The sequence below is a fragment of the Vombatus ursinus genome, unplaced genomic scaffold, assembly GCF_900497805.2.
Source record: "Vombatus ursinus unplaced genomic scaffold, bare-nosed wombat genome assembly UNPS02014779.1, whole genome shotgun sequence".
NCBI classification, from domain to species: domain Eukaryota; kingdom Metazoa; phylum Chordata; class Mammalia; order Diprotodontia; family Vombatidae; genus Vombatus; species Vombatus ursinus.
This window is the reverse complement of record NW_020954557.1, coordinates 38,649,438-38,671,781: the sequence shown is the minus strand read 5'-3', so window position 1 is coordinate 38,671,781 and position 22,344 is coordinate 38,649,438. Positions and strand designations below refer to the sequence as shown.

The 22,344-nt window shown below is 39.0% G+C and overlaps 1 protein-coding gene across 3 annotated transcripts; it reads left to right on the top strand.

The window, feature by feature from the left end:
- The first annotated feature begins 363 nt into the window (after positions 1-363).
- On the top strand, positions 364-8,619 carry HNRNPA3 (heterogeneous nuclear ribonucleoprotein A3). 3 transcript variants are annotated; one of them, XM_027865800.1, is made up of 11 exons: positions 364-438; positions 2,876-2,998; positions 3,107-3,253; positions 3,336-3,546; positions 3,762-3,851; positions 3,938-4,033; positions 4,130-4,222; positions 5,182-5,325; positions 6,377-6,499; positions 6,579-6,648; positions 6,741-8,619. In XM_027865800.1, exons 1-10 carry the CDS (start codon positions 433-435, stop codon positions 6,629-6,631), a joined length of 1,086 nt encoding a protein of 361 aa, XP_027721601.1. In that variant the 5' UTR covers positions 364-432; the 3' UTR covers positions 6,632-6,648; positions 6,741-8,619. The 3 variants fall into 3 exon arrangements, with proteins under 3 accessions (XP_027721601.1, XP_027721600.1, XP_027721599.1); XM_027865799.1 differs by having other exon boundaries at positions 424-504; positions 6,377-6,496; XM_027865798.1 differs by having other exon boundaries at positions 424-504.
- Positions 8,620-22,344: the final 13,725 nt, after the last annotated feature.

Here is a 22,344-nt window from a genome sequence, read left to right as displayed (position 1 = left end):
GGTCGTGAAGGCCGGTTTCTTTGCACACGGATCTAGCGTTAAAGGAAGCCGAGAGCTCCTCCTCCTCCATTCTAGCAGCCGGGCACAAAGAGCGGGAAAGGCCCCAGTCCCGAAGGACTATGGGGGAGAGGGGAAAAGGAGAAGGAAGAAGACCGAGGATGGCAGGGGTGCTCCCGCGCAGGGGCACAGAGAGGGGCGGCGGCGCGCGCTCCCGCGGCCAGAGCGGCGCCTTCCGCCCCACCCCCACTTCTCCTCCCAGCTCGTCTCGCTCTCAGTTTCCCTCAGTGCCCACGCCCGGCCCCTCCCCCTCACGTCCGTCTTCCCACCAGCCGCCGGCGGCGCGCGGAAAGTGCGTCACGTGACGGCCGGCCCCGCCTCTTCCTCTCGGTCCCATATTGAACCCGAGTTGGAGGCGGCGAGTCCGGTCTCAAAATGGAGGTAAAACAGCCGCCCGGCCGCCCCCAGCCCGACTCCGGCCGCCGTCGCCGCCGCCGGGGGGAGGAGGTATTAGGGGGAGAGTGGGGGGTTGCTGGGCTGTGGCCGGCGCGGGTGCCCGGGCTTTGGCGGGGGGAGTACAGAGGGGGCTCGGTCGGTCGGTCCCGCGCTCTGCGCTGGGCGGTGGGGGGGAGGGGAAGGGAGCGGGCCGCGGTGGAGCCACCGGGCCCTCGGCCACCGCCGCCACCTCCTCGGCCTCCTCCTTCTCCCCCCAGTCTCCTGAGCCGCCTCCCGCCTCCCTCCGCCTCGAAGGCTGCCCCGCAAAGCCGCGGCTCGGTGGGGGCGCCATCCGGGGGCGGAGCGGGCCTGGCCGCGATGGCTCCTGATTTTAGGCGGAGTGCGGCATGGCAGGCGGGCGGGAGGGAGGGAGAGAGCGAGCGAGCGAGCGGTTGGGAAGAGATGGTGGGGGAGGGGAGAGCCGAGCCGAGCGGGGCTGGGGAAGGAGGGAAGGAGAGGAGGGGGCGGGCAACCACATCCGGGAGAGCGGGCGGGCGGCGGCCGCCGCCACATTGACATTGATCCTCAGCTCTATGAAATGGCGCATTGGCCCGCAATGGCCGCCGCCGCCGCTTCGCTGCTGCTGCTGCCTAGCGAGAGCGCGGGATTGGGCTGGGGGGCGGGGAGGCGCTGGCGGGAACGGCAAGATGGAGGGGGAAGGGAGGAGGGAGACGAGGCGGCGAGGGGAGGCGCTGCTGCAAAGAATCTAAACGCTTGCTGCTTTTTGCAATCACAGCGTCTCTGCCACCACGTTTCTAGGCCTGAAAGAACCATTCTTCAGCCGCTGGGAGAGTACTTCAGTCTGCTCCCTGCTCCTTTCTCCTCCGAGGGGTGGTGTTCTTTAGATGTCCGGGCAGGGACTTTTGAAACCTTTTTATTTTATTTCCTCCTTAAGTTTACCCATAAAGTATTTTTCATGACCCCAAAAGTAATGGCAGTGTGACTAATACCTATTCACTAGCTACTTTTGTAGGTGAACGAAACTTTCCCTTCCATAACTTAAAAGTGAGATGGGAGAACTTAAGAAGATGGATCATGATGTCTGCAAGGAAAGTGTGACGTGTCAGAAACCCTTGTTAAATCTCCCACAGCCAGTTTTTTAAGGATTTTTGTTAACACGATTCCTTTATAAAGTAGACTTCCCTTCCCCTCAGTAAACTATATGTAACTGAAATTGAGAGGATAGGCTACATTAAACTAAAATCGAAAGTTGTTAGTCGTTTTATGTTTCCAAGGCTTTGAATCAAATGATTTTAAGGTCCTGAGTCTAAAAGCATATTGAATATTATGCAATCATGAAAGCTTTTGAATTTTAAGCTCTTTATTGATCTTTAAAGTTAAGATTATATGGATTTTCTTACAATAATGGCAATTTTGTCCTAAAATTTTGTATGTTTTAGTTAATGATAAATTATTAGGGTGTAGATTTGGCCATCTTCATTAGGAGATAATCAAAACTTATTTATTTAGCTTGTGGATTTGGGAAGTGATTTTTAAAACAGTATTGTGGCATGTTTTTTGTACCATCATGCAATGCCAATTTGGAACTTAAATTATAGTACATCAATTAATTGAAATGTGTATCTGGAGAAATATTTAACAGGATGTAAAGTGTTTAACCTTGTAATGAAAGATTGAAAAAAAATTACTTTTAAGGATCATTCTAATTTCCTGAAAGTGTACAGAATTTAAAAAGTAGAATTGGGAAAGTTTATAAGTACAAAGTCAGATTCATAATGCTCTCCAAAACTTCATTAATCTTAGAATTGTTATATAAAATATACTCTTCAGATTTCAATAGTGTGAAATTTTCTTGAAGCAGTAGAATCTGGGAGAAAGTAGTCTAATTTCTCCACAAGTGCTGCTGACTCCATTACCCACAAAGAGAATGATGTGAGGGCAAGGGCTTGCTCTACTAGCTTTCTGGGATAATTTTCTGTACTTTGCCTAGTAGCAAATATTTCTAGACAGTTGTTATGTAAATGGAAGTCTATGGTTATATCTTCATTTTTCCCTGGAGCTTGTTTTCCTGGTCCAAAATGTGATTTCAAATGAAGAATTCTGATAATTCTAGGCTAACATTTGAAAGGCAGGCTCTAAGTTTCCTGTAAGTCACATAGTATCTTTCAGATAGAACTTTAGCATCCATTTTTATTCAGTTCTCACCTAACAAAATAAATCACGTGGAAAGGCTGCAGAAGTTTTTGTTTCCTAGTGTGTAGTTATACTGCATTAACTACTGAAAGAAATAACTAGCTTATTTTGCTACTTCTATTTCACTCAGTAGAAGGGTAGTAATAATTCCTTTAAAAATCTGGTATCCAAAAAATTTGATGAGGATAAGTGAGAATTATGAACTGCTAAGTTTGTTTATTTTTCTAAGGGTCATGATCCAAAGGAACCAGAGCAGTTGAGAAAACTGTTTATTGGTGGCTTGAGCTTTGAAACTACGGATGATAGTTTAAGAGAACACTTTGAAAAATGGGGCACTCTCACGGATTGTGTGGTAAGTTGTTGAAATCTAAACAAAGATACTTAAGATTGTAAAAAAAAAAAAAAAATGACTTACATAGCCTAGGGCAACAAACTGTAACATGTAAAATGTGTTTTATAGGTGATGAGAGATCCTCAAACAAAACGTTCCAGAGGCTTTGGCTTCGTGACTTATTCTTGCGTAGAAGAGGTAGATGCAGCAATGTGTGCTCGGCCACATAAGGTTGATGGGCGTGTAGTGGAACCAAAGAGAGCTGTTTCTAGAGAGGTATGCCAATGATTAACATGTTGTCTACCTAACGTGAAACTGTTGCAGAAAATTGCATTTTTACCTTTTATTTTTTTAATAGGATTCTGTAAAACCTGGTGCACATCTAACCGTGAAGAAAATTTTTGTTGGTGGTATTAAAGAAGATACAGAAGAATACAATTTAAGAGACTACTTTGAAAAGTATGGCAAGATCGAAACTATAGAAGTTATGGAAGATCGACAGAGCGGAAAGAAGAGAGGATTTGCTTTTGTAACTTTTGATGATCATGATACAGTTGACAAAATTGTTGGTATGTAACAAATTCATGATCAGGAATGAGCAGAAAGAAACATTCTAGCTTGAGTTCTGATCTGGATTTGATAAAATTGTAATGCCATATTCATATAATTGAAAGTACATACTTTCAATGTACAATAACTTCAATTTATAGCTTATTTAAACTTGTCTTTTCCCAAGACAGAATTGTCAGTTTTTCTTACTAACTTAAAACTTTGTTCTCTTTAGTTCAGAAATATCATACTATTAATGGGCATAACTGTGAAGTGAAAAAGGCCCTTTCAAAGCAAGAGATGCAGTCTGCTGGCTCACAAAGAGGTGAGCTGGAGATAAGTATATGTATGCATAGAAGATTTGCAAATACATCTAGACTTGCATTTTTGACCCATCTAAATTATTTTAAGGTCGCGGAGGTGGCTCAGGCAATTTTATGGGTCGAGGAGGAAACTTTGGAGGTGGTGGAGGAAACTTTGGCCGTGGAGGAAACTTCGGTGGAAGAGGTAAAAATGATTTTGAATCTATTTGTAAATATACTTGCCTGATTTTTATAATGTCTGGACTATATACATTTTTGTATTATCTTGCTTTTTTCCTAGGTGGTTATGGTGGTGGTGGTGGTGGTGGTGGTGGTGGCAGCAGAGGCAGTTATGGAGGTGGAGATGGTGGATATAATGGATTTGGTGGAGATGGTAAGGTTTTTAAACCTTTTTCCCATGTTTTTATGTTTCAGTTTTTTGCTGTGTTCTTTCCATTGGAGAATGTGTTTAGCTTTTTTTATTCTTGTATAATTTCAATGGTGTGGTTTAGAACATTAAGTCCAGACCTTCCATTTTGCAGCTGAAATGTTGTAACATAAGTCTTTAGGGTTACAGATGGGTTTACTAACTACTCTTTTAGATGTTATTCATAGGATCATATTTAGAATTGGAAAGGGATCTTCCAATATACTATTTACATATACATGTTACTGTTAAGATCAAGCCTTGTACAACTATATGATTTTGACCAGACATATTTATACTATCACTAACTAGTGCCATTTAAAAACCATTAATTAGTTCAAATGTATAGGTAACATTAATAAATAATAGCTTTTTCTTGTATTCTGAGATTTTACCACCCCTCTGACTTCTGAAGACATTAGTGTGCTAACAGTTTTTGTCTGTGTCTCCTTTGGGTCTTTACTAATATTACTGTTCCAGTTCATTCGATTGTATGGCTGTTGTTTTTAAATTATTTTTGTTTTTTAATGAAAAATGATCAGATTAAAGTAACCCACTTACCAACTAGTTTAAGCATAAGAGTACATTTAAGCAATTTAATGACATGAATTATGCCGATTCCGCTCATATTTTTAAAACAAGGACAGATACTGCTAAGTTTTGGAGTACATATCAGACTAATAAGATAAAATTATTGGGAGGTTGGATTGCAGTATGATAGTTTTATTGTAATGTGCTTTTTAGGTATGAAAATTTAGCATACATTAAATATTTATGTTTTAAGATAGATACTTGTTACTTAGCCCTTATAGAATTAACAGTTGTTAAAGTTCCTTGGATTGTAAAGACTTGGCAGTGTAGATCATGCGTTCCTTTATGCATTTACATCTGTGCTTCATGTTTTTGCTTTATTCACTTTTTTTTAGGTGGCAACTATGGAGGTGGTCCTGGCTACAGTAGTAGAGGGGGTTATGGTGGTGGTGGTGGACCTGGATATGGAAACCAAGGTGGTGGATATGGTGGTGGTGGAGGATATGATGGTTACAATGAAGGAGGAAATTTTGGTGGTGGTAAGTGATGCACATTTCTTATTTCACTTATTTGGGTAGATTTGAGTGTATTTAGAAACATGTATAGTTCCAGTATTGTGGGTGCTGTGTTGAACAGTATCTAATTAGCATGCAATTAAACATTTTTAGGGTATGTTCAACCTTAGGAAGGCTTTTAATGTTCCTAGGTTAGTAAAAATTTAATATGAATTGATGCTAAATTGAAAGTTGTCCTTTACTTCTGTATGAGTTTTTTTCCTTTAGTAATGGTTGTTTGCCACAATTTTAGCTACAATTATGAAATACCACTGTTTTGACTTTAGGTTGTTTTTTTTTTTAACTTGATTGGGGTTAATGTTCATGTCAGTGGATCTAAATGGTAAAGGGGAAGACTTAAAAACCCTAGGTAAGATAATAGCAAATAACCAAGGACTTTGATAGTACTTGGGGGTGGATATGTAAAAAAATTCTTCAAAAATCGAGATTTTGTTGCCCATGTTAATGTAATCTTGAACATAATTTAGGTGTATAATTGTATTTGTGTGAGTTTATTCCATTTTATTACAGTTACAGTACCTGCATGAGCCTGACAGTCAACAGCATTTGAGCGCCTTCTGTGTGCAGTGCTGTATCAATGAGTTTAGAAGTTTGGCTGAGTAAGAAATAATAGCAAATCAAACAGTTGCATTAACTTTTAGGGTATTCACTTTCTGCCTAGACAATAGAAAACAGGGATAGGCAAGTTCTACCAAAGTACAGGATTCTACTAAATGGTTTCTGAGTCTTGTATATATCTTGTTCATATATCACCTTGATTCTTGCCTCTTTTATTGTTTTGACATTTCTCCTCTTGCCCCATCCCTTTCCTGTTTCCCTACCAATGCCTTAGGCCTGTCAGTTGGCATCCATGGGTATTGCATATTCCCATTAGTGAGAGATTTAAAGGGTTGCTAGCATCTATGGAGAATATTGCTATGATTGATAGGAGAACATATGCATACAGTAGTTTTACAGGGGAAATGTCATGTTTGTGTTGTACAGTAGAAAAATGACTCAATCTTTATAATTTCAGGTAACTATGGTGGCAGTGGGAACTATAATGATTTTGGAAATTATAGTGGGCAGCAGCAATCAAATTATGGACCCATGAAAGGAGGCAGTTTTGGTGGAAGGAGCTCGGGCAGTCCTTATGGTGGTAAATATTATTATTTTCTTCCTTAAGTTTTGAGATTTTGATAATAAAGACAAATTGACAAATATTGTTTTCTTTTCAGGTGGTTATGGATCTGGTGGTGGAAGTGGTGGATATGGTAGCAGAAGGTTCTAAAAACTCAACAGAAGAGGGTAGGTATTCTTATATATTAATCATGATGATAAAGAATAAATGGAACTATTCACTGAGTGTAATAATTTTTTTATCCTATATTATTCAACAGGCTACAGTTCTTAGCAGGAGAGAGAGCGAGGAGTTGTCAGGAAAGCTGCAGGTTACTTTGAGACAGTCGTCCCAAATGCATTAGAGGAACTGTAAAAATCTGCCACAGAAGGAACGATGATCCATAGTCAGAAAAGTTACTGCAGCTTAAACAGGAAACCCTTCTTGTTCAGGACTGTCATAGCCACAGTTTGCAAAAAGTGCAGCTATTGATTAATGCAATGTAGTGTCAATTAGATGTACATTCCTGAGGTCTTTTATCTGTTGTAGCTTTGTCTTTTCTTTTTCTTTTCATTACATCAGGTATATTGCCCTGTAAATTGTGGTAGTGGTACCAGGAATAAAAAATTAAGGAATTTTTAACTTTTCAATATTTGTGTAGTTCAGTTTTTCTACATTTTAGTACAGAAACTTTAATGAAATGCGGTTTTGAAGGTGTTTCCTTGTTAGTTAACAAGTAGAGAAGATCATTGTTAATTACTATTTTGTATGAATTTTGCTAAAGTTAACTGTAAAGAAACACCTGCTGACTTGCAGTCTAAGGGGAATCTATTCTCCCCAAACCAAACCATAACACCCATTGATATGAATGGGAGTTGACAAGTGGAGAGAATAGGTATTTGTATGTTTGCAATGTGTGTTTTAGATAACAACTAGGATTGGGTATTTAAATTAGTATATTTGTGAATTAATAGCATTAAGCTTTACCTTTCAAATGAAAATTTCAAATTACCTTTTGGGTTGTGCATATATTTTTTTTTAATTGTAATTCTCTATGATTTAGTGTGTTAGCTCTGCCAAGTCCTAGTTGTGTTTATTAAAAAGGTGAAAAAAAAATCCATTCTAGAGTTACCTTGGCCACCTTTGAAACTGCTGCCATAACATGATGTTGGTATAGGAGATACCTCTTCTCTTCATGAAGTTCTGGATGGTGGAGGGGTGGGAGTTGGGGCAGTAGGTTTTTTTTTTCCTTTCCCTCCCTTTTGAAAAATTTTTCTTAATGAATTTAAAGACATAGCCAACCACTAAGTCTGCTGTATCCAAGCAAATAGTGGATACCTGGGGGTTTTTGTTTTTTATTTTGTGTTAATTGGTTTAGGGGGGAAAAGAGGCCCAAGGACCTTTGAATACTTAACCTTGGTTTAATGTCTTTTTAATTTATACAAGCTGTCAGAGCAAGAGAATAAAAAGCACGCATTGTGAAACACTTAAATGGCTGGCATGCTTTCCTGCTTACACCATATGCATTTTTCTGGATGAAACCAAGGATAGCCTAGGTATAATCCTCTAAAACTACCTTCTTGCAGCAGCAATGTAGCACAATTGTTTGGTACACAAGCTTTTCGCTTTTGAAGACCCTGAATTCAAGTTTGATTCTAAGTAAGAATTCATTTGCACTTCAGTGCCTAGACAACATATCATCATCACCATCATCATATATATCTACTTCAACACAATGTTGGTATGAGTTAATCAGTTTGCTTGAAAAACACTGATGTGAAGGAGTTCATGGTCTAGGTACTTTGCCAGCACCATGTGGGATAATATCCCCACATAAAGTCTACTGTTTTGCGCCAGATGATGCTTAATGTTTCTTTAAGTACTAAATATATATGTGTCCCACTGTTGTCCTTTTCTTTGGCCGTTAAACATTTTAATCCAGAAACCTCTATTCTCTGTTCGATTAAGCACTGGGCAAAACAAGCAATAAATGGCGGGTGGGATTGGATTTCAATGGATTTACTCATGTTGCTTTAACTTGTGCCATTGTTCAGTATTAATATGTGGATGCATGCTTTGCGAGCATGGAAATGGGTTGCAGATGTGGCAATTTTCCAGAAGTCAAAACTCACAAACCAATAAATGTCATGAGCAGACAACACTGACTGTTAATGAGCATATGTCAATAAAGCAGGGTAGAAAAAAAAATAGGTAAATATGCAAATGATTTAAGTCCTTGCCAGTTTTAAGTGCAAAGACTTACACAAGGACATATTCAATGTTGATAATTTAATTCTGGTTACTTGGTTCAAAATAAAAGCTTGCAAAATATTTTCCAACATTAGTGATAAAGATAGAAGGGGAAGGGAGAGGAATCTTAACATTTCTCTTTTCAAGTCTGAAATTTGTATCTTAAGTAATGGTGACAGTATTTCTTAATATAAGCCATGAGGCTAATTGTACTCTTATGTTAACTCTGGAATTAGTTTAATGATGAGATTGTCAACTATGATGAAAAAAATGTTTGCAACCTATAAGCAGGTGATTGTGACCTGTTTATAAGTTCTGTTAGCTTAGTTTTTGTGTACAGTGTGGAAAAAGTAAGCCATGAGGAAGGCGGTTTAACCAGCATTAAAGGACCTAAGATGTGCATTCTAGCACATTATGGATCAAAGGCAACTCAATAAGACAGGACTTCTGCAGCCTGTTGAGTGGACAAGTCAGCATATTAAAAGAATGACGAGGCAGCAGCAAGAGCTTCAACTTCAGAGAAGTGAAGGCATAAGATACTGTGCTGATAGTGAGCTGCTTTCCAAAGGCTAGTTAAAATCTGCAATATTCAGCTGAAATATCGAAGAAAGTCTAGCAAGAGTTCTTCGCCTTTTGGAACATCCTTGAGTGATAGCTACTTGAGTTGGCACAGTCGATAGGTCTAGCATTTAGACCTGCAAGGAAGGGCAATAAGCATTTAGGTAAGGTTTGCCTTTGAATTTTTCCACTAATTAAAGGGTAATTTTTTGTAAAGCAAGGTAAGAGTAATCTTTTTGATTTACAGGTTGAATGAAAACTACTTGCCTATATGAGGAATGCCTTCATATCATCTTAAATTCGAAGGTTTCTGGCTGGGTAAGACTTAAACAGTGTACAGAAAAATACCTGCATATGATGTCATTTAGTTGCCCTTTCTACATGTTACATAGCCCATGCACATTTTAAGTATTTCATCCCTAGCCCAGTTAATGGATGATTTTTCCCCCCGTATGTGCATCATCATTTTGAAACTAGCCATTTGCTTAATTCTGGGACCATTTTAACACAGAACCTACCAAGCCTTAGCTTTGGTTTTGTATTACAAGGCAGCCTTTTGAAGTAGCCTAACAGCCTCAATCATTTCTGACAAACTTGTACAAAAATTATTGACCAGGTTATTGAACAGGTGAGATAATTGTATTCTAATTTAGTGGAGACTAAACTCATTTACATAGAACTTGAAGGTGTACGAGACTTCTGCAGTCCTGTGGGAATCATCTCCATTTTACAAATGAGGAAACTGAAGCTAAGTTAGATGATTTGCTCATGGTTTCATGGATTTTAAGGTTTAAAGCTGGTATTTGAACATGTCAAACCATTGTCTGTTTGGGGGTTCTTGTACTAGCTTTGCTCTACATAATTAAAATGAAACGTTGCTGCCAGTCTAGCTTTTTTAGATTATAGAACTTTGCTTAAAGTTTTTGGGGCCTTTTAAGCCATTTCTTGTAGAAGTGTCTTTCGAGTACAGGCATATTTGTTATTACTTTCATGTACAGATATATTTGATATCAATGTTTGTATGTGGTAAATTGGTATGAATACTTATGGCAATATACCAATACTTGGAAACCACTTCTATAAAGAAATATTTTTTTATATAAGGATTTATATCATATAATGCAACCTAGCTCAAGAGAATATTATTTGAGGCATTAGAGTTTAATAAAACTTCACCTCTGGTTCTTTGTTTCATTACTCACCATCTCTAAAATTAGTCTTTGGAAACAGTTTAGCCTTTTTTTGTCATTAATCGCAAGTAATATTATATTTTCAGTACTTAAGTATGTAAGTATACACTGCTCTTTTTATACTCCTAACATTTGCTCTTACCGCTTCCCACAAAGGACTGTTAACTATTTTCCTTTCATGTGAGATAGATTAGTTCCCGGTATGGATGCATGTGTTTAAACCATTAAACACAGATCTTACATTTTTACAGTGTAAAGCATTTTTAATCACAAATCACATTAACATGAGAATACTTTAGATGATGAAATTACATTGGTATGAGTAAGTTTGATACATATTTTTAAACCATTCCTTTATAGACTTCTTAACAGCAAATGAAATTCAGTTCTCACCTCTCCTTCACCCCCTTTACTGGGCTATTTAAAACACACGTGTGTGTGTGTGTGTGTGTGTGTGTGTGTGTGTGTGTGTGTGTGGCAATTGGGGTTAAGTGACTTGCCCAAGGTCACACAGCTAGTATGTATGAAGTGTTTACTCTGAGGCCGGATTTGAACTCGGGTCCTCCTGACTTAAGGGCCAGTGCTCTATCCACTGTACCACCTAGCTGCCCCTAAAACACTTTTTGCTGAAGTCAGATACTCACTTTAGGAAAAATATTACATTGTTCTGTACTTTTCTACCTCTCTCCAAAAAGGGGTAACCTAACCCTAATCCTCCCTCCCTTTTGGGGGTAGAACAAAACATTTTTCCTAAAATGAAGATTTGTTATTTTTAGCAAAAGGTAACTCACTTTCCTAAAGGTAATTAGATTTTCATTGTTGAAATTTGATTTTAGAACTTTATGTATACATTGTATCTTAAAGTTCCTGAAAATAAAGGGCTATATCAAAGTTAGGAAATACACTGCATTCGTTTTAAAGGTCTGAGCTAATAAAATTTAGTGAATTACGGCTCATGTACAAATCAGCTGGTCATAAAAAAAAATATATTAAGCTCCAACAGGTGAGTAATTCTCTTCCAAAATAATGTACTATGTTTTATAATGCTCATGTTCAGTGAAAATAAAAACACTTTTATGGTCCATCATGTCAACAGCAATGCAGACTTAACAGGAGCAAAGCTCCTTAAGTGATCTTAAATGATTTATTCACTTGGTTTAGTGGTTTCATTTCATCAGGAATTTTGGTTTGCTGGGCAATGTGGTAAAGAATTCTAAATAACAGGATAGGTATTAAAGCAAAATTTTTGTTTTTGAAAACTGAAAAGCAGTTAACTAAAATATTCAGCTGTCAAACTTCCTGGGCCTTCGAGTATGATGAACACAAATTTAACATAAGCAAAATATCGTACACATTGAATAACTATTCAAAACTTGGGGATATGTTTGTTTCACTGGAAGGGGTGGGGCGTTGGAAGTTCTTAACTAGGGTGATTGGTGGGATCTGTAGTGCCTGCAGGGTAACAGTTGACCAAGCAGTCTTGATGTATTTCTGTGCAAATCTCTCTACCATCCTAAAAGAAAAAAAAGTATAACAAGTCCTTGTCTGGAAACAATTTCCTACTGATGAGTCCTAATTTGGCTATTTGACACCAAGTTAACAGAAAATAGCTTCAAACTATTGCAGAACTAAACATGAACCAATGGCGCAAACAGCTTTGTTTTCAAAGATGGCAATTAAGTGCTGCTCTTGCAGCAGGTGACACATTTCTGAAATGGCAGTTTCTGTCATGACATTAAAAGATGAACACTACACAAACTGCTTGCTGTTATATTTATTTGCTATTAGGGTAATTGCGTAAACTGGAAGATTTTCTACAAGTGCTTTCAAAAAACATTCTGAATGTTAAAAACTTAAGGGATTGCTTATAGTGCATTAAAATGCTTGTTAATGTATACAGAGCTACATTTTCATTAAAATCTTTTTGTAAAATGTGTGCAGTGTGTTCTGTGGTAACAATTCTACTTAAGGTTGTCAAGTGTATTAGATACCTCTTCAGAGCAATAACAATGGTTGGGTATATATGGTCATAATTCAGTGGATATTAAATACAGGCAAAGTAGGAAATAAGATGCTGATAAAAGGAGGGGGAGAAATCTTGTTGAACTCTCCAAAGACAATTGGGGAAATCATAATTGATGAGAATTATTCTGTGACACGAAGATGTAAATTGGCCTTAGCTGTGATAGAAATAGGGTCAAATGAGCAAATTAGTCACCTGGAATTTGGGTGCCATTGAAAAGACTGTTAGAAGGGGAGGGGAAAATCTGGTATGGGTACAAAAGCATTTTGGAGAGCTTTGCTCGTCTGAGTAGCAAGTTTAACATGCAGAATATATTTCTGATAACTTAATATACTTGCTAAAATGTGGGGGGAAAAGTGCTATTAAGCTTGGCTTCCTGGTTGGGAGGGTCAGGTGTATCTTTAGGATTGTAGGCTAGAGTTCAGATTGTTTTGTGTAACAGTGAGATTGACAGATTAGGCAAGTAAAAACAGGAGGATGGTACAGTAGAAAGCTTTTGAGTTGGAGGTAGTGCTTCAACTTTAAGCTGCTATTTAAACTAGCTGAATGATCTTGGGCAAGTGATTTTATTCATCTGTAAAACAGGGTTTGGATTAGGTGACCTAAACATTGTGTGGTCTATGGGTTTTTAGATCCTGGCAGATGTTGGGTTATGCGAGTTCTACCCGCACGAATTTGGACAGTTATGATTGGTATTTGGAATGTGCTGGTAATTAGAGGTGTTCATACAATTAAAGAATTCAGTCCATCTTAATTATTGGCTACAAGAGGGTATGTAAGGAAATAAAATGAATTGATTCATATAAGAATGTCAATTTCTAGCTATATTAAAGTCCTAGTCTAGATGTTTGAATTAGTCTTCATTTTGTTTCAAAGACCCACTAAAATAAGCCACTAGAGTAGTGGTGCTCGCGGTAGACCACATAACGACTTAGAAAAACACATTAAATTGTTTTCTTTTTTTCCAATTTAAGCATTTCACAGTTATATATTAATCTAGTTCAGGTACACACATGTAAGGGCAGAATGACACCTGCACTAAAGAATTCAAGGTAACACATTTGGCAGAAATCCGATCCTGGTATTTTGATGAATAGTATTTCCTCATACCAAATTCATCCTTTTGTTTTTAGGCTACTAGGTTGACAAGAATGAAGAGGATCCCCTAAGTATGGTATAAAGGTGGGTAATAGAAAGTCAAACTTTAATGTGGAAACAAAACCAATGAAGTATAAACGAGAAGTTAAATTTTACTCTAGATTTCAGAAATGCTCATGATTTGTATTTTTGTGAGCGTATTTAGACTGAATGATTTTTAGATGTTACTGAGATAGTGCTTGATCATTTATTGCTGGTTTAATTTTCAAGTGTTAGATTCAGTACTGAGTTTGGGTTTTTCTGTGGCTTTAATTGGTTTAAAATAAAATTTGTTGACATAGTTGGTTTTAAATGTGGAGTTTCCATGCCTGTCAGGTGTAGGTACTACTGATATTCCCATCTTATAAAAAAAGAAAAATCTCTGATGATTTGCACATGGTCACTAAAATAATAAGAGGCAAGATTGAAATCTAGGTTTTGCTTCTTTTGTACCATACTTCCTCCTCTAGGACATAATAGTATGGTGTAAGAAGTACAAAACATTGAACTTGGGAGTCCAGCAAGTAAATTATATTGCTTACTTGATTTAGCTTAAGTTAGTATCTCATGGGAAAGATATTCTTTAAACTTCAGGTGGTTTTTTTTTTTTTAATTACTGTGGATACTTAACCCTGCAAAGTTTGATCAATACGTTGAAAGTAAGAGGGATTTTGCCAAGAAATTCAATGTGGTGATAACAATTAGATGATATCAGATTGAAGACAAAGAATTTATATTTCTTGGTACTTTGCTTATGGCCCCATGGCATTATAACACCTTTTAATTATTAAAGGAAATGTAATTAAATTACATTGTCTTTATTACTTGAGGTGTTAAATTTGTCTCTAGTACTCTGAGGGGAAGTCGTGTCTTATACTTCACTGTCTTAATAAAATACCCATCACAATGCTAAGCATTTTGTAGCTATTTAGGAATAAGTGGAAGAAAATACTGTAAAATATTCAGGGCTTCAATATTTTTCTAGAATGACATCAAGTATATGTTCCTCAGGAGGTGAGTTGCCCTTGATGGGTCTTAAGGAGAAAAGCTGGTGACATCTGCATGAACAATTTCATAAAGGTGACAAATTACATTTATGTAGTGGCTTGTAAAATATTTTACAGTTGAAGTATTGCAAATATTACTCCCATTTAGTAAATGAGGAAAGAACAGTCAGAGCTTATGAAGAGAATATGCAACTAATGCCTGAAGAGAAATATAAACCCAACTCTTATAACTTCCATGGTCCACCATACCTACCACACTACCTCATATAAAGACTTTTAGTAGTATCTTCAAAATTGTTACAGGGTTCAAAGCTGTTTTCTGTCTTTATGAGAAATTTAATAAGTTTAAAATGATTTGAGTTTTTCTCATACTTGACTGAGGTATAACATGCATAATATTTGGTCAAGTAAAAATTTTAAAACTATAATGGCCCACCAATCTCTATAATGACCACTAATCTCTAGTGTCCTAGAGATTAAGAAGGCAGGTATAGTATGAGAAAGGATTATTACTAAGATTTTAAAGCCTGGTCCTAAGATTGCTTTAGATACAGGTGAGAGATAGCATTGACATGGTAGATGGGACACGACCGTTGGAAGATGTGTTCATATCCTGTTTCTAATATGAGTTGTGTGACCCAGGACAAGTCACTTAACTTCTTGCCTCAGTTTTCCCTCTAAAATGGGGTTGGGTTTGATAGCTTTCTAAGATCCCTTCCAGCCTTGAATTTGAGATCTTGTCAGTTTTTACCTTGATTGCAATGTCTACTGTTACTATCCTAGTCCATTCAAAAATAGCATTCACAAATACTTAGATGATGTGTATTATAAAATACAAATCATAATGCCTGCTATCATGTACTCCTACCAGAAGGTTCTGCTACTAAACTATATTTGTTTTTGTCCAGAATTTTTATTTAATTGGTATGAGGGAAGTAGGAAACAATGAGGTAGTTCAGTGGATAGAGCACTGGGACAAGTCAGAAAGACCTGTGATCAAATCTGGCCTCAGATATGCACTAGCTGTGTAAGCCTGGGCAAGTCACTTAACCTATTTGCCTTAAACCGCTGGAGAAGGAAATGGCAAGCCACTCTACTATCTTTGCCAAGAAAACCCTGTATGAGGTTACCATGAGTTGGACACGACCAAACAACAAAATAGAAGGAAGTAACTCTGATGAGGAAACTTCCTCTACCAATCCAGATACTGGAAACTTGTGCAATTTACAATCTCAGAGTTCCCTGGGACATTGAAATTTTCTCAAGGTCATACAACTGGTATGTCAGAGCAAGACTTAAATCACCCAGATCATCCATCCATCCATCCATCCATCCATCTTGGACATTTGCCATTTAGCCTCCCAACTGGAACATCATTTGGATCAGACCTCCAGAGACCATTACCCTCCCTCCCCATTTAATGAACCCATTCAACACTGGAAATTCACCCCGAGGCTGAAATGTCCTCCGTGGTGAGTGCATACTATCACCTAACCCATTTTATCTAGGGGGATCCACCCCATGCTTCATATATTTGCCCTGGTCTTGCAATCATTTCTTCTCTTCCAACCTATTTTCCAATTCTTGTTCTGGGACAATTTCCCTATGGCTCTATTCTCCATTCCACATCCCAGACCAAAATTCAATTCTCTGATCACCACCCCTGTGTTGTCTCCATCAGAATGTAAGGTCCTTGAAGGTAGGATCTGTCTTATAACTGTGTTTATATCCCCAGCATGTAGCAGATATATAGTAGAAATGCTTTTTCATTCCTAATTCTTCAGACTGGCTCTCAAAGCACCTTATCACTCTGCCTCTTTATTTAAATTACACAAACTAAAGACTACAGCAACACTATTTTAAAAGCCAGCCTGATAAGATGTCACATCGTACTGAAGTGTTTAGGACAGTTAAAAGCTCTTTGGTGAAAAGCATATTTAATACTTTAGGAATAATTGACCTTGTAAAGTCTTGTTTCATAAATAATCAGAATTTAGCTCCAGAAGAGAATTTAACCTCATTTTCCAGATTAATGTAATGAGGCTCAAAAAGGCTAAGTGACTTCCAAACTTCTAAGGCTGCCTATATCCCTCAGACCCTCAACAGAGGGCCTAGTCTTAAACTCATTCTTCTTGGGTTCCCTCTTCCCAATCCTGTGATTCAAATCAGTAAAACATCATCCCATGAGCTCCTGTACTGTAGTCTGAGGATGAATACCAAGCCGTTGATTCCCTTCCCTTGCCTCCTCTGGAAGCTGGACCCTTAGATCATCCTTCTTTTATTCTCCACCTCCAGCCCTGACAATTTTCAATCTCAGCATCCAATAGAAAACAGGCCCAAATCTTCATCTTTTTTTTTTTTTTTTTTTTTGCTAGGCAGTGGGGTTAAGTGACTTGCCCAGGGTCACACAGCTAGTAAGTATTATATGTATGAGGCTGGATTTGAACTTGGGTCTTCCTGACTCCCAGGCCGGTGCTCTACCCACTGTACCGTTTAGCTTCCCCCAGATCTTCATCTTTAAAACACCTTCATTTGCTCTCACCATCCCTGAAGCTTTCCTACATTTCTCTCTTTTACAGCCAAATTCCTACAAAAATCTGTGCACTTTGCCTCCACTTTCTCATCTCCTTATTCCCTTCTCAGCTCCTTGCACGCTGGCTTTCAGGTCCACCATTTGATCAAAATGCCTCTCTCCAAGGACACCAATGATAATTTACTAAATTCTGCGTCCTCATCTTTACATCTCTGTAGCATTGGGTTCTATCTGTAAATCTTCCTCCCTGGATTTCTTTGCTTCTACCTGTGTGGTGGCTTTTCAGATTCCTTTGCTGGATCATTATTCTTATCCTCCCCTTCTACGTGTGGGTGTCTGTCAGAACTGTTCTAGACCCTTTGTTCTCCCTCTCTCTATGCTCTTGATCTCAGCAGCTCTCATGCATCTCATTATTATCTTTGTAGACAACTCCTAAGTCTTCATATAAACCTAGTCTCTGTCCTGAACTCCAATTCTGCATCACCAAATTCATGCTAGGCATTTCCAAATGGATATCCTAAAGTCATCTTAGTATATCCAAAACATAATTTTATCTCCTCTCTCCTACCAACACTCCATTTTAACTACCTTACAGATACTGAGGGCACCACCATCCTTCAGATCATTCGGGATTACAACCAATCTGTTATCCTTAACTACTCACTCTAACAACCCCCCCACCCCATATCTATAATCGACAAACCTTGTCAACCAGTCAATAAGCATTTACTAAGTGCCTGTGTGCCAGACACTGTGCTAAGTGCTTAGGATACAAAGAAAAGCAAAAGACAGTTTTTCTTCTCTAGGTGCTCCAAGTTTGATGGGAAGACAACATGCAAATTATGTACAAAATCTATGCAGGAAAAACTGGAGATGAGATAATAGAGAAAAGGCATTAGTATTAAGGGGGATCAAGAAAGGCATTTGGTGGAAAATGGCATTTTACCTGGGACTTGAAGGAAACCAGGAGAGCTAGGAAGTTGTGAAGAGGAAAGAGCATACCAGGCACAGCAACCACCATGGAAAATGCCCGCCCAGAGTCTAAAGATGGAGTGTCTTGTGTGAGGAACTGTAAAAAGATTGGAGAGGTGGGAAGGGGCCAGGTTATGAAGAGTTTTGAATGCCAAACAGCATTTCATATTTAATCCTGGAGGTAATGAGGAACCATTGTAATTTACTGAATAAGACGTGATATAATTAGATTTGGATTTTAAGAAGATTCATTTGACAGCTGAATGGAGGATGGACTGGAGTGGGGAGATACTCAAGACGAGGGATAGGCTATTGCAATAGTCCAGGTATGAGATTTTTCCCTTTTTTTTTTTTTTTTTGTGAGGCAATTGGGAGTAAGTGACTTGCCCAGAGTCATACAGCTAGTAAGTGTTATGTGTCTGAGGCTGGATTTGAACTCAGGTCCTCCTGACTCCAGGGCTGGTGCTCTATGCACTATACCACCTACCTGTCCCCCCCCCCAGGTATGAGGTTTTTAAGGGTCTGAACCAGGGCACTGTCAGTGTCAGAGCAAAGAAGAAGATGTATACAAGAGATGTTACAAAGGTAAAACTGACAGGACTTGTCAGCAGATTGGGCATGGGGACTGGGGGTGGGAGAGTGGAGGTGAGGATGACACCTAGGTTGTGAGCCTGGATGGCTGCGTACCCTCAATTTATTGTATTATATTTATTGTAATAGGAAAGTTCAGAAGTAGGGAGGGTTTTCCAGGAAAGATAATGGGTTGAGTTTTGAACACGATGAATTTATACCTTAAAAGGATTTTAAATAGAAATAGAAGAATTAAATATTGAATAGAAGAATTTTCTGGTTGTGAGGGAGGTTTTTTCAGAATCACCTTCCTTAGATCCTTAATAGTAAGCTAGAGCTTCATCTTTCCAAATGAGATGCATGTGGCAGCCAATTTGAGACATCTTACAGCCCATGACACAAGTGTGGAAGTTAGGAAAGAGGGCTGGGATAAGTACATCTGAGATCATCTGCATAAGGATAACTGACCCTGTGGGAGCTGATGAGATCCCCAGAGTGACAGAACCCAGAATCTAGTCAGTGAGCATGACTCAGACGAAGAGCCAGCCAAGGAGACCAAGAAGCAGTCGGACAAGCAGAAGAACCAGAATGGAGTATTATCAGAGAAGCCTAGAAAGAACAGAGCATCAAGGAAAGGAGGGTAATCAACAGTGTCAAATGCTGTACAGAGGTCAGAAAGGATGAGGATTGAGAAAAGGCCGTCAGATTTATTGATTAAGAGATCATTGGTAACTGGGAAAAACAGTTGTGGTTGAACGATAAGGTTGGAAGCCAGACTTCAGAGTTAAGAAAGAGAAAAGAAAGGAAGTGAAGGCATCAATTACGGATAGCCTTGTAGCCACAAAAGGGAGAAAAGATATGGGCAATAGGTAGTGGAGATGGATATATCAAGTTAAAGGGATGGGAGAGATATGCTAGGCATTTCTATGGGCACCTGTCTAGGCAGTAGGAAAGTAGCCTACTACTAACAAGGAGAGCTGGAATGTAAGTGAGAGAATGGGGGTGATGGAGGGGGAAATCTGCTGCAGAAGATGGAATGTGCGGGTACAGGGGTTTGCCTTGGTAAGAAGGTTCCCTTCACGTGAGACAGAAGTGAAGATAGTGGCAGAAAGTGTTTGAGTGAGATGAGAAGAGAGCTTTTAGTGAAATATGAAGCAAGGTTCTCAGCTAAGAGTATGGTGCAGGGCAGGGGGTGCCATGAGAGGTTTGAGGTGGGATGAAAAGATTTGGAAGAGCCTGTGTTTAGGAGTCACAGAGTTAATTAAGGAAATAAATTTATTTTTTAAAAATTTATTTTTAGTTTTCAACATTCACTTTAATAAGATTCTGAGTTCTAAATTTTCTCCCCCTCCCTACCCCCCCCAAGACAGCGTGCAATCTGATATAGGCTCTACATATATATTCATATTAAACATATTTTCACGTTAGTCGTGTTGTAAAGAATTAGAAGCAATAGGACGAACCACAAGGAAGAAACAAAAAAAAAACCCCAGAGCAAATAGTATGCTTTGATCTGCATTCAGACTCCATAGTTCTTTTTCTGGATGTGGATAGCATTTTCCATAGGGAAATAAATTTAAAAGCATTGTCCTGCAGCAATGAAGGCCCAGTTGAGATTATGTAACATAAATTTGCAATAGGACAGTTTTGTGATTTTTTTCTCCAGTTTCTTTCAGCAGCACTTTTGTAGGAACAAAGGCAACTGGGAGGTGGGAGTGATCCAAGGCTGGAGCTGGTCAGGATAAGATCAGCGATATAAGGGGGCAGGGGACTCCAGAGAACTGTGCAGAGTTGAACTGGTTCACCAAAGGATCAAGATGAGAAAGAGAAGACTGTAGCTAATACAGATGTCATTGCTTGGAAAAGACATGAGGGGTCAAGGACCGGGGGTCACTGTGAAGATGAAAACCAAGGTTTGGCATTTGCAAGGCAGGAGAGGTGGAACAATAGATTTGGATCAAAGAAGGCAATTTCAGTGTTTCTGAACATGGAAAATGGTGTACTTGTGGGTGATGACAAGATCAAGGGTATGACCATCTTTGCATGGCTGAGGTGGGATGGAAGAGTAGGTCATATGAATCCTACCTCTACGATATATTTAGCATACATACCCTTCTCTCCAGTCACACTTGCCACCATCCTAGTTAAGCGTCTCATCCCCTCAGTCTGACTATTGCAATAGCCTGCCACTTGCTCCAATTCCCATCCTTCCTCCATACAACTGTGTATTTTTAAGTATATGCCTCCATGTCACTCACCTGCTAAGAAATTAGGTCCAGTGTAAAGTTTCCTCTTACCTCTAAGATAAAATGCAAAGTCTTCAAGTCAAAATTTGCTTCTTTCCTAGGTTTGCTGCACATTGCTATTTTTCACTCTCCATTCCCCAACTGGCCACCTTGTTATTCTTCACAAAGGACATTCTATCTCTGGTCTTTATACGGACTATCCTTTATGCTTGGAATGCCTCTTTCCTCCAGTTGTTTGGTGCCCTCCCTCCCAGAAAATATTTAGCGTTTGTTTTTTAACAACTTTTCTTTGTACAGATAATTGACCCTACCTCATCTGCACCCCCTCTCCCCACTGTGTGTGTGTGTGTGGGGGAGGTATTGCTTTTGTCTTCTTTATCTCCAACATCTGGCACGATGCCTGACAAGTAGTAGGTGCTTACTAAATGCTGGGTGAATAAATGTGCTTCGAGATCACATGAGTAGAAAACAACAGAACTGCAATTCAAGCCCAGTCCTCCGGCTACTAATCAGATCATTATTGTGAAGCCGTGATTTTTGTCAAATAGTAATTAACCAAACCATGATTTTGTGATGAATTCACTGCTACATCTCACAAACAGAACTTATTGCCCTAATTATATTCTTTGCAGCCATAAGACAGAAGAATACTGTGGTCCCTCTAGGTCTTGGCCAGCCATATGGGCAAGAGGCTTAGTCTCAGATCAGTGGGGGTGGGCAGCTTCCTAGAAAGCTAACAGGGAGGTGGTGTCAGCCCCCAAATAGATCTTCACTAGAATCCTTTGTTCTCAGAGAGATCAGTTCCTAAAAAGAGGTGGGGTGTGGTGGGGATGGAGGTTGAATGGTAGCACCGATGATGGCCCACCAGTTTTCCTTTTTTCTACACAAAAAGGTCTCATATGATGCACATCAGTGACATTTGTTCTTCTAGTACCCAGGGATTCTAAAGAAAATTGGCTCAATGGGATAGCAAACATATTATCAGAACATTCGTCTTTACTATCTCTCAGCAGCATGTGGAAATCTATAGGAAACAGCATTCTTAAAAAATAAAAACTACTTAATTTGGACTGAGATGAACATTATGATTTTTAAGAGGAGAGATATCTCAGCAGCTAAACTGCAATAAATTACAGCGATAATCAGAATAAACCATAGATAGGGATGAAGAGTATTCTAAATCCTTTTATTTATAACTTGAGAATGACATTTGATGTCCAGGCTTGGTACTTTTTCACTGACTTGTCTCACTTTTCTGGAATGCTTTCCCTCCTAGCTTCTACCTCCTGGCTTCTTCAAGACTGCTCAGATCCCACTTTCTGCAAAAGGCCTCTCCCAGTAGCCCACAATGCTAGCTCCTTCCCTCTTGAGATTGCCTTCCATCTATTTCTGTATGTA